The sequence below is a fragment of the Scleropages formosus genome, chromosome 2 (assembly GCF_900964775.1).
Source record: "Scleropages formosus chromosome 2, fSclFor1.1, whole genome shotgun sequence".
Classification (NCBI taxonomy): Eukaryota; Metazoa; Chordata; class Actinopteri; order Osteoglossiformes; family Osteoglossidae; genus Scleropages; species Scleropages formosus.
The window spans coordinates 1620075-1632332 of record NC_041807.1 but is presented as its reverse complement, the minus strand read 5'-3'; the positions used below and the strand labels follow the sequence as shown (position 1 = coordinate 1632332).

The 12258-nt window shown below is 48.3% G+C and overlaps 1 protein-coding gene across 4 annotated transcripts; it reads right to left on the bottom strand.

Moving 5' to 3' along the window:
- On the bottom strand, positions 1–12045 carry gas2l3 (growth arrest-specific 2 like 3). 4 transcript variants are annotated; one of them, XM_029249909.1, is made up of 9 exons: positions 12026–12045; positions 7529–7584; positions 6396–6573; positions 6148–6266; positions 5895–6036; positions 5652–5715; positions 5396–5534; positions 3190–3297; positions 1–2945 (listed from the first exon to the last, which is right to left on the bottom strand). In XM_029249909.1, exons 2-9 carry the CDS (start codon positions 7550–7552, stop codon positions 927–929), a joined length of 2793 nt encoding a protein of 930 aa, XP_029105742.1. In that variant the 5' UTR covers positions 7553–7584; positions 12026–12045; the 3' UTR covers positions 1–926. The 4 variants fall into 4 exon arrangements, with proteins under 4 accessions (XP_029105742.1, XP_029105744.1, XP_029105741.1 ...); XM_029249911.1 differs by lacking the exon at positions 12026–12045 and adding an exon at positions 11867–11923; XM_029249908.1 differs by having other exon boundaries at positions 5895–6266.
- Positions 12046–12258: the final 213 nt, after the last annotated feature.

Sequence of the window (12258 nt, the reverse complement as noted above, 5' to 3'; positions counted from 1 at the left end):
GGTGGCATTTCATAACTTAAAATTCCTTAACACAAAGCTCACACAGTGTTATATTTATGTATAATATTTTCAGTATTCAATTCCGGTTTTTATTGACTTACTGAAACTGGAGATCGTTGACAGTAACTTATGATTTGCCTTACCAACCTCTACAGAAAAAAAAAGTACCATTTCAAAACAAAATTCAAAAACATGGAGATTCTAAAGGTATAACTTCAGTAGGATGCCACATAAGCTCAGTACTATTTTACATAAAAATGCATTTGGTAACCTTAATTTTCAAATTTTTTTTTTTTTGAGTAGTAGTATACATGTACAGGGTTTATGACTTAGAACCACCCAATGAGGTAATGATTTCAATAAGGGTAAAAAAGTCACACATTGTTGAAACTTGAGACTGCAAGATGTGCTCAACCATTCATGTCATACATTTACACAAATACAGTTTGTAAACAGCCCGATTTACAGACTGCACAAAAAAGCAACAGTAATCAAAGAAATCAGATGAAATAGAATAGAAACACAGAATATAAATACAACTCCACTGTAACGGAAATGCAACTCAAGAACAGTGAGCTCTCACCCAACTACACTGTCAGCACTACATTTCGGACGTGTGCTGTTACACTCACAGTACAGCACAGACCCTTGATCTTTACTTACCGCATTATATACTTAAAAAGGCACTGAAATATAAAACGGAAGACACATTAAACAATGCAAAACATTCTCAATCAAGGACCGCAACACAAATGTATCATACAACATACATATATAAAACTGGACAATCAATCCAAAAGTTTTTAGTGCACAACAAGTGCTTTTTCATATGCAAGTCTGCCATTGATGAATGCAGTACAATTAATAAGTGTAACATTTTGTAGCCCTTAAAATGGAATTAGCCTTCTTCCATCTGCATAAATTGTTCACTTTTGCTTAATATTCATTTCAAAATAAAGGTACTCCTTTTTGTTCTTCGGTTCTGGACTACTCTTCACACAAGGTCCAACCTTTTTGGAAGGCATGGGTGCTATGATTTTGGAAATGGGTTTAACGACTGAGCCAGGGGCATTATTCTCTTTCTGAGGAGCCCCCTGAAGAACAGGGGTTTTCCTAAGCCCAGCCTTTAGGGGCATGGCTGTCCTCTGGAATCCCTTGACAACCGGTACAGAACAGCAATGAGTATCCTGAACATGTTTGGGTGCAATGTGTGAAACTTGAGTTTGTCCTATAGTTCTGCCAGAAGACTGTATTTTGCCATGTAAGCACCTACTCTTCAATGGAGCAGAGAATTTTGGTACCAAAGAATGGACTGAAGAGGTCTGTTTTCTGGTTGTGGTAACTGGTCCCTTAGGAGCAGGATGTGGGGTCTTGTAAGATGGCATCTTGGCTAAAGGAAGTGGGGGCTTGATATTGGGATGTTGCACCTTGGCTGCAAGTTGTGAAGCCTTATTCTTGGGGGAGGGCACCTTAACGGCAGGTTGTGGACCCTTATTCTTGGAGTGCACCCTGGCTGCAGGTTGTGGAGCCTTATTCTTGGGGGAGGGCACCTTGGCTGCAGGTTGCGAAGCTTTATTCTTGGGGGAGGGCACCTTGACTGCAGGTTGCGGAGCCTTCACCTTGGGGCATGGCACCTTGACTGCAGGTTGCGAAGCCTTCACCTTGGGGCATGGCACCTTGACTGCAGGTTGCGAAGCCTTCACCTTGGGGCATGGCACCTTGACTGCAGGTTGCGGAGCCTTCACCTTGGGGCATGGCACCTTGACTGCAGGTTGCGGAGCCTTCATCTTGGGGGAAGGCACCTTGACTGCAGGTTGCGCAGCCTTCGGTTTGGGGGAAGGCACCTTTGCTGCAGGTTGCGGAGCCTTTGTCTTAGAGGAAGACATCTGGGCTACAGGTTGCAATGCCTTGAAAGGTGGCACCTTGGCTGCAGAAGGTATCGTCTTGATCTTGGAGGATGGCAACTTGGCACAAGGGTGTTGGGTCTTGGGAAGTGGAGTCTTGGCTGCAGGGTGTTGGGCTTTGCTCTTGGAAGGGGGCATCTTTGCTGCAGAGAGTTGAGCCTTAGTCTTAGTAAGTTGAGACTTATTTACAAGGGGCAGGGTCTTAGGAGGTGAAAATTTAGCCACAGGGGATGGTGTCTTGGTCTTGAGGTCTTGTACCATGACACACTTATGGACTTTTGTTGACCGAGACCCTCTTGGGGAGGATGGATGAGCTGTCTGATGTATATTCTTGATATCCGGATGAAATGAAGGACGACTAGGTTGCTTCTGCGGCAACTGACAGCATACTGTAATCACTGGGGAACGCTCATCCTGCTGCTGGTCTTCTCTCATCAGATCTTTGACAGTGGGGGAGACTGAGGCTGGGAAATGGGGGCCTCTGTTGTCAGCAGAATGAGGTACAGGGTCCAAAGACGGTTTGGAATATTTACAGGAAGGTGCAGGATAGACAGTGCTTGGGGTTTGTGATGGGGTAACTTGGGGAGTCACGGTTTCAGGGGTATGGCGAGGCACTCGAGGTGGAAGAACCGAGGAACGGCCGGTCAAAACAGAATCCTGGGGCCGCTGAAATGGGGCCTGGGAGACCAGAGTCTTTTTTTGTGCAACACCCTTCCTGGGTCGAACTGGTGTACTGGCAGGAGACGGGGCTACCGTCTTCCTTTGCGAGACCACAGGGGGTGGAGATGCTTGGGTCCCATTCTTTGTGGACGAGGTCAAGCTGACAGCTAAGAGGGGATTCATGGTAGGTGGCTGGGGAGTCCTGCTTGGTAGAGGGGAGCTAGATAGCACTGAACTTGGTGGACCCTTCTGGAAGGCCAGGATTTTCTGCTCCAATGTGGTAAACTGCAGGACCCTGCATGGGTCATACTTAAGCAGAAATCCCTGTAGAGTGTCCCAGCCACCTCCCACACGCACCATCACGTGCTTCCCGTGCAGCATCTGTGGAACAAAGCAGGTCACATGAAAAGAAACCAGCTGTAAAGTGTTGGCTGTTTACTAAAGATTGCGCAATAACAGGTTATGATGAACTCCCATTCTCAAGCATATAAAACTAGGATGATCCAATCAGATACATCCCCAGTGCCAGCAGACTGATTTGTGCATCATGTAATTAGATGTAAGGCATGAGTTAGGTGATGTAGACAGTCGTCTACAAATCAGATGCCTGGTGCACAGTACTCACCCTGATGAAGAGAATCTTGTCCCCCAGTCGGTAGCGGCCCTCTGAGAGGTATTCAATGGAGAACCGCTGAGAGCAATCACAAGGAGGGCCATCTGCTATGTCCTGGACCTGGGTCACAATCCAGAGCAAAAAAGTCACCACAGGTTAATTTATTCATAGGAACACTACAAAAGCATTGCTGTGAAAACTGGAAAGTTTTCAGCATTGCTTGACTTGTACTGAACGCAAATTTCTACATAAAGAATCTGCTTTTGGCTTCAATCGACATCACAATAATTCAAATACTATACATTCCAAAATTAAACATCCATCGTCAACAAGTGCCTGTCCTGAGCAGGGTCACGGTGAGGCGGAGCCTAACCCGGCAACACAGGGCGCAAGGCCGAAGGGGGCGGGGACACACCCAGGACGGGACGCCGGTCGGGGACACCCCAAGCAGGGCTCGAACCTCAGACCCACTACACGGCAGGCACCGGCTGAACCCGCAACGCCACCACGCCCCCCAAAATTAAACATTACAACATTAAAACAGAACATACAATCATTTATTGATACTTGGCAGCAACAAAACCACCATAACCCCCTCCAAGGTGTCAGGACTCTGAACTCTTCCTGCCTCCTTTAACATACCTAACTTTGAGCTCCAATCCCTGCACCCACACCACACCCCCCATCCAGAATGTCACCAGCCACTTTAATATCACTGCACTTGATATACATATATGTTGTTCTCTATGATCACAACGTGGTCCAGAAGAAACGCCATTTCACTCCTACGTACGTCCAACATATTGTGGGAACGACAAAACTGACTATAGAAAATGTAATATTGTACATTCATTTCAAGAGAGTATGTTAACTAATCACTCTAAATGTAGTACCAGCATGACATGAAAATTAATCCTGTTTTTCAACACATTCTAAATGCTGTTGGAAACCTGAAGCTCTGGATGGATGGAAGCAGCTGAAACTGAGTTTAGGGATTGAGAAGCATCTTCAGCAAAACCTTTCACTTGCCTGTACACTAAAAGACATAATAAAATACCAAACATTCCGTAGCTTGCCAATTACATTCTCTGTTAAGTATTATTTTCGAAAGCCTTAAATGGATTAATCAAATTAACATACTATGCCACTGTATTAAAATGCACCCTACAACCTTCACAACATGCCAATACCAAAACTGCTTAACTTATTGTTGGGGGAAAATGCTGATCAATTCTCTTAATCTACTCAATTTTATTAAAAGCAACTTTGTTTTGCAGCTGTTTCAAAACACTAAAAATTATTCTATTTCCAGTGGTTCTGGAAGTTACAAATTCTTCATTTTTCAAGGCTCTGACTAATCTCTAATTATGATTCTAATCTGGTGAATCTGAGGAAAGGACACATTCAGATTCAACCGCTGCTATCAAATGAGCAGTTTACATATTAAAGTGTTCATCCAAACTCTGGTAACTGGCAATGCTATCAACCACCACAAAAAGGACAGATGGAAAATAAAATCGCAGAAGACCCCACAGAACAAGCAAGATGTCCCACATCTAAACCACGCTTTTCTCTCAAGAAGTGTCAGAAACAGGCACGCAATTCTATACCACGCTTTACTGGTTGGAATTCCCAGAAACGGTGTGACCACAGTTCCCACGGTACTGCTGTGTTTCCCACATAGTTAAGGGGATTACATTTCTCAGCCAGAGCAGCTGGGGCCTCCACCCTGATGGCCACAACATGAGTTATGGAGAGCAGGGGGGAAAGGGCCCCTCATCTACAGCCTGTGGGCAGCAGGGAAGCAGCAGAGCAGTGGAAGTGTGCTATATTGCATACGCGTATGAACAAACGAATACAGATGTCACTGGCACTATTGGTCCAGAAACCCACGTCTGTACCAAGCAATGAACAGTGACAACACTCACCGCACATACAAAGAAACATTCCTTTACGCTCTCACCTCGGCTTGGTCCGGTTCCCTTACGAGCTGCGCTACACGCAACTATCACATTAAGCAGCAAGGATTTAAAGCAGATGCTTGAAGCTCACCGTGTGGACATGAAAGCTGAATGATTTTTCATTTGGGGAAAAATGGATTAAGAGCACCAAGCACACAGCCTAGAGGAGACAGCCAACATGATCCTTCTGGTGGTCCAGAGGGTCTAGGAGACAGGCGGCTGAGACAGGGCGACAGTGCAATGCACACATTGCTTACCGCCTGATACAAGCCTCCATGTCGGCAGCATACGGTGAAGGTCTTCACCGCAGGAGCAGGGCTGCTGGAAAGCAGGAGTGACTCCTCCAACTCGATCTCCTTCTCCAGCTTCACCAAGACTGGGGGCTCTATTCCATACCTGAGAGCAAAAGCACAGGTGACCTTCCTGACAAGCTAGGAGCACAGCAGATCTGAGCAATACAGTCCGCGTCGACATGAAGACCACCGCGACGTGACATTACGCAGCCAAACTTACCTGGACACGATGCGGCCGACCTCCAGCAGGCAGAGGCACACCTGCCGTGGCTCCCTGTGGAGAACTGGGGAAGAACGAGTCAGAAGCAGAGGTGCTCAGGATGTTAACTCGTTGCAGAACTTTTATTGCTGTCTTTTTCTCTTTCCTACAACTTTCAGAACTCCACACCAGAAGCTTATTTGTCCTTGCTGTACCTTTGAAACGGCAATTCGTTACTCACCAGTTTCACTAGCGCATGCTCACCTAAGCCCTCGGATTCAAACAGGTACGTCTCATCCACGCCAATGCTCCTGCACCAACACAGGAAGTTCGCTGTGTTGTCACGGGCAAAAAAAGATCCTGGAGAGGCATCCTTTCTGTACGCCACCTTCTTCATTGGGAAGTGCTGGGGAAAAACGAGGGAATCGGACGATACGCACCCATACGCCTGTACCCACTGTGTGCGAGTTTGCGCCGTGATGAAAGTGCAGGACTTGTCTAAGGGCAAGTCCCTCACCTGCAACCTGTCTGAGCCGCAGCTCTGTCCGATCTTGCTCTGTAACACTTCCACCAGCTCACAGAGCTTGACTCCGTTGCTTAGCTCCTCCATGAAGCGCTCCGCGCATACTTCCTGCCCTGGCGGGGAAATCAGAAGCAGGGCACACGGGGAAAGTCGTACAGGATTCTGCAGGCGGGCCCGAAGCTGGCCCAAGAACACGTACAGACAGGCAGCCCTCTGCCCTCCACTACCCCACTTCTACTTACCCAGCATGGAGGAGAGCCAGAGCGCCAGGTCCTCCTGCATGGGCAGCAGGGTGGCTTCGTGCCGCACCGCTAGCCATTGGTCATACTGGAACACATCCCCTAAGCCTGGGCCATGGCGAGCGTTCAGGGGGCTGCGGGGGGCCGGCAAGGGTGCGTCAAACTTCTCCCCCAGCCACACCTAGGCAGCGGATAGAGGGAGAACCAGCTTGCAGAGAATCCACAGCATGAAGTGAAAGAATAGTTCTTACACTAAACAAAGGTGAAGTTCCAGGGAACATTGAGGAGAGTAAACAGATTGAGGGTAAACATCTACAGCGATTACTAAAACATTCTGGAGTCCAACGAGTCAAAGATACGTCTACTGCTAGCAACTCAGCTCTAAGCGAGAGAGAAACAGAAGACAGCCATTAAAATCAGAGAGAACAAGGTCTTTCTTGAAAACAGTTCCCAACGGAGAGTCACACACACAACCCGAGCACCGCGATTCACACACATTCAGCCTTCCCACGTGGCCTGAAGGTAAATCAGAACTTTCTCTTCATACTAAAATTGCTGCAGAATTGATTCCTTGTAGTAAGACCAGAGGAATTTCAACTGAAAACCAAACCCCGTGGGGAATCGAGAGGAAAAGGCACATCCCAGAAGGCCACAACGGCTGCGTGAGCTCACTTACACCTCAGTCATGTGGCATTTTCAAACACAAATCTGTGTAAATTTACACTGATACCATGGAGATGGACCGATTCCTCTTTGTGCCCATGACGAGGTTCTCGGGAGCTGCTGCCACAAAAAAGACAATGTTATGGTGTCATAAGACTGGCAGGCAAACAAAAAAAAAAAAAAAAAAAAGGTCCTGCAGATAAACAAACAGTTAGGGCATTAAGCAAAGGACCTCGAGAGTTGAGGTGTCGTGCGAGTGTGTGGCGGAACCCGCTCTTCTCTGACGGGAGAGGGGAAAAAAGTTTCAGCTGTGGAACTTGGGTCGAGAAGCCGCTGGACTACGTTCCTTCGGGGTCCATCCAGCTGCTGCTGCAGCGGTGCACCGCGTTCACTTGCGGCCGTGCGCTAAGGACACAACTGCAGGGAGACGGCATCGGGGCGCTACAGACGACGGGCGAAAGCACGGAACCTACCTGAAGTCCAGCCTGAACTGCCATCGCTGCGATCAGGAGAGACTCGCTGCCTGCACCTGTGAAGTCAACGAAGACCCGTTAGTCCTGATGTTCCGAGCAGTCCTCCGCGCGCTGAGCTTAGATCGCAGCAGCCGCGCACTCAAAATCAGGACCGGAGCACCAGCGCAACACCTCAACCGCCAATCTGTTGGGTTGGAGGCAACACACCACTCCCCCGAAAGCCCACCTTAGCCCCCACAGCTCTGCTGGACACCTACCACCCCCCGCAAGCGGTGACGCCTAATATTCCTGTTGGGCTGAAGAAAAGATCGGTAAGGGCAGCGGTGGCGATATGGCCAGCGGGACGGAGTCGGAGCCGAGCGCAAACGGCGAGGGAGAGCGAAAACGCAGCCGTTGTGTGCGGGGGTGCACAATGTGCCCTTTGTTCCCCAGCGTGGACAGTCAGGCTCAGGAATGAGCCCTTTCACCCACCGCTCTGTCAATCCACACAATTCAGTCCCTCCACATTTTTGGGGAAGAGGAAAACAAGGGCAGCGTGCGGAGCAGTAAATGTCAAGGTGGAGGCGAGCAGCGATGACGCGGGCCCAGTGCGGAGCGCGGCACGGAAAAAAAAAAAAAAAAAAACGGGCACACGAAAAGGCCACGCTGCAGAGGAACGCTGAGCATCCGGAGCGTCGGCAGGACAGCGGAAGCCGAACGGCTCTCCGTCCCCCCCGAAGGTCAGCGCCAGACGGCGGAAAAGTAGGAAAACAGAGAAAGCTGTGTCTGAGACGGAGACGAGTTCATTGTGACACTCAAATACCGTAATCCCAGAAGACAAGAATTCACTGAGGATTTGGATTAAAAACAGCCATACTGATCAACTGTAGTACAGGAAAGATCGATCACACAAGCACGTTACCGTTTTCCCACTCTCAACTTCTTATGAAACTGATTTCCACAATCACCGATGTAGTTGGCGACGCAGTGAGTAGAGCTGCTGTCTCACAGCGCCCGGGTGCTACGAGACGACATGGGTTCGATCCCTGTTCGGTCTGTGTGGAGTTTACATGTTCTCCCTGTGTGTGGGGGGTGCTCTGGTTTCCTCCCACCCTCCAAAGACATACTGTTCAGGTTCACCCATAGTGTGAGAGTAAGAGAGAGTGTGTGTTCTGATGTATGAATGAGTGACCCAGTGTAAGTAACGTAAATCACCACGGTGAATAAGGTGCATGGGCTGATAGAGTTAATTGGAAGCTGCTTTGGAGAAAAGCATCTACTAAATAAATAAGTGTAAATGTATGTAACAATACAGGACAGCTGCTGGCTTTGGACCCAAAAGTCACAGGTTCGAGCCTCACCTCCAGCTGTAGTACCCTTGAGCAAGGTACTTACCCTAAATTGCCCCACTAAAATTTCCCAGCTCTACAAATAGTAACTGTAGGTAGATTAACATTGTAAATCACTTTGCAGAAAAGCATCAGCTAAATGAATAAATGTAAAGTGCCACGACAGTATTTCCTTGGTCAAAAAGTAACTTTTCAAGTATGCAGTGAGCATGTGTCTGAGTGAGCATTAAAAGCTCTGATAAGGCAGCGATCAGAGCCACCGGGGCTTTCTGGACACGCGCACACACGTTACAAGTTTTCAGACCTTTATGCCATTTTTGGGAAATATTTTCCTTTAATTTCTAAATTTTGCCAGTATGGAGCAAAGGTGACCCGTGTTTACCACCTTAATTCAGCTTCCTTCCACGATGTTTACAGCTTGTATCTGGTTTATGCGAGTGCTGCTCGTTCGAAAGGTGCCAGTAATTTGAGGCATCCTGCCCACAATGGCAATGAAAGAGTGAACATCTTCATTTTCAGTCATTTTGTCTTTAAGTTCGATTCCAAGATTTAAAAAAAAAAAAAAAGAAAAGAAATCTCTTTCCAAGTTTTGTTCAACATTTAGTAAAGCTATATTCAAGATTTTCACAGAGCCTAATCCACAAGTATATTTTGCAGGACATCTGTTTTATTAAGTTCTTACTGATTGTGACTTGTGCTATAAAAGTGGTTTTGGAGTTACCAAAAAACTAAATTAAAAAAGTTACAAGCAAACTCCTGGTCCCACTTGTGTTTGTAGGCCGAGTATCCAGTACAATAACATACCGTTAACAGGAAATATGAAATATCATTATGCATTTCATTACATTTCACCTTTTTTGTAAACCTGACTGCAGGGAAAAGCCGATTTGCCAAGACTGTTTGAGCACATAAACTGTCTCGGTTCCTTCAATATACTCCACGCTCGCTAAATTAGTTGCATCTAAAGCGGCCGAAAAATGTGTTTTTCCCAAATTGGAACGAACACAAGCCCCAAATGTACCTCCACCAGACATGACAGCCTTCCTTGTTAATCACTTAAGAGGATCAGATCTATTCCCAACTGTCCTGGATGGAGCTTCACCACCAGGCAGTCATAACAGAGCAGGCAGGTGCTGTTCATTGTGCAAAAGTGCGAGAGTGTGCATCTGCAGGGGTGGGGGATGATCTCCAACATCTCCCTTCTGTACTGGCCATGCCCACGAAGAAGCACGCCCTAAGCATATGGAAAATCGCGATTAGAGAAGACACCCCAGTGCACCACGGCCAAAGCGAGAGGAACACCCACCGTGACCTCGATGAGCCATTGTTCCCAACGTGACCCCCCACGTCCCGACCTCTACTTCGCCGTCACGCGCTACTACTGTGCCGGGCCTCCGACACAAGGGCTCCGCTTGAGTCAACGACTATCACGCCGATGCCAACCCGAGTACTTCGAGACGAAGTCGTAAGAATGCCACGAAAAACCAGATCGCACATGCCATGCGGTATGTCTACGGCAACGAGAGTTACGCAATATTTAAAACCCACCGTGACAATATAAAGCTCATTACAAAACTAACAGAGCAAACGTCATACGCAAGAACTTCACCGAACTAACAAGACAGCACAGTAAGTTGACGCAGAGCCCTGAAAACGGTGCTTAAGACAATGCGGGCTTTGTTCCCACGTAACCCCTGTGAATCGGGAGGAGGGTTCATGGGTACAAGGGTTTTAAACCTACATAGCCCCAGGGATTGGAGGTCCCCCAGGAGCTCAGTTTAATCCTGGGATAAGGAGGGGGTTCTTTAAGGGCAGTCTGCATCTAGGGGTTATCCCGATTACATGACCACCAAGGACAGGGTTACGCCAAACGCGACGCGTGCCAGGAAACTTCCGAGGTGTTACGTTTAACGGTCAGCTCCGCTGGCACCGGACGGTGGCCGCACCGACACGCATCAAGCGAGATGAGCAGAAGCAGCGTCGAGAGCGGTCTTATTAGCAGCTCCTTTTTGGCTCGAAGACCTTTTGCGATCCTGCGCGTTAAGAGCACCGTGCCATCAGAGACGAAGGGCCAAAGGGGCCGGGGCACCCGGAGGACGGCCGTCGCGGGGAAACACCTGCGATTCCTTCCTGCCACCCGTGCGCTACTTCGCGGGACAGGCAGGAAGCTCGGCCCCCCGCAAAGGTTATCCCATCCAGGAGAATCTAGCGCGCTCCTGGAAAAACAAGAACTTCATGAACCGCACGGCGGATGTGAGAAATGGCATCTTTACATCATAGGGGCACAAGTCTTTCAAACATCACCTACATCATCAGCCTGCGTTCGAGTCGAAACCAAAATACCTACCATGATCATGTAATGGAGTTGCACTGATTTTTCCCTTTCTTATCAGCTCATAACACCAGTCAGTCCTCTTTTAAGTACAAACAGGCAGCACGACTGATTAAAAAGCAGCAGACTGAGTGAGTATTTGTAACAAAGAAAGAAAGAATGTACATTCAGTCACACATGGTGAACAGGAGGACAGAACTCCTCGTCTCCAAAACGGACACACTGACTCGTCGACCGACTGTCATTTATTTCTGGGTTTCGCAACGACTCCCTTTCACAGAATTATTATTTTATAGCTGCTCAAACCGACCCCTCGATGCCAAATCATTGTTAAACAACGTTAAACAATTTGTTAACACACACACACACACGACTCGGGGGCTCCGCTTTTTCCCCGCCGGTTCACTTCTTCGTTCGAGTCTCGAGGCGAAACGTCACGAAACAGCGGCGGCGCCACAGACACTCGTTCGGCTAAATTCTACATTATTATCACCAGTCTGAGTCTCGTCTCCGCCTCATTCAACTTTCCCTAAGTCGAATAATAAATTAGAACCGTAACGTCACACCGCAGTGAGTAACAAACTTGCTCAACTGTGACTTTGACTTGTCCGCACTCGTTCCGCCCTGAGCACTTTAAGTAGTTAGAACATTTTTAGCAGCAGCACCGCGTATAACTACCTCCCAAACGCAGTGTAAAGCAAGGCGCGTAACAAACCAAGTACTCGGCTGCACATGACAGACAGACAGACAGACAGACACAGACACAGACACACACACACACACACACACACACACACACACACACACACACACACACACACACACACACACACACACCAGCATCGGGTCTCCTCTCGCTCTCTCTCTCTCTCTTCTTCACGCGCCGTCGTCGCTCAGCTTTTTTCCGAAACGCCTCGCTACCGGCGCTCCTCAGCCGCGTCTCCGAACTCCTTCAGGGGCCTCGGAGCGTAAAAGCAACCGCCGCGCGCCTCCCGAGCTCCCACTTTTCCCGACCCGACAAGGGACGCGGTGCGGAGCCGCGAGCGCTGTTCGAAACAGCCAATAGGATG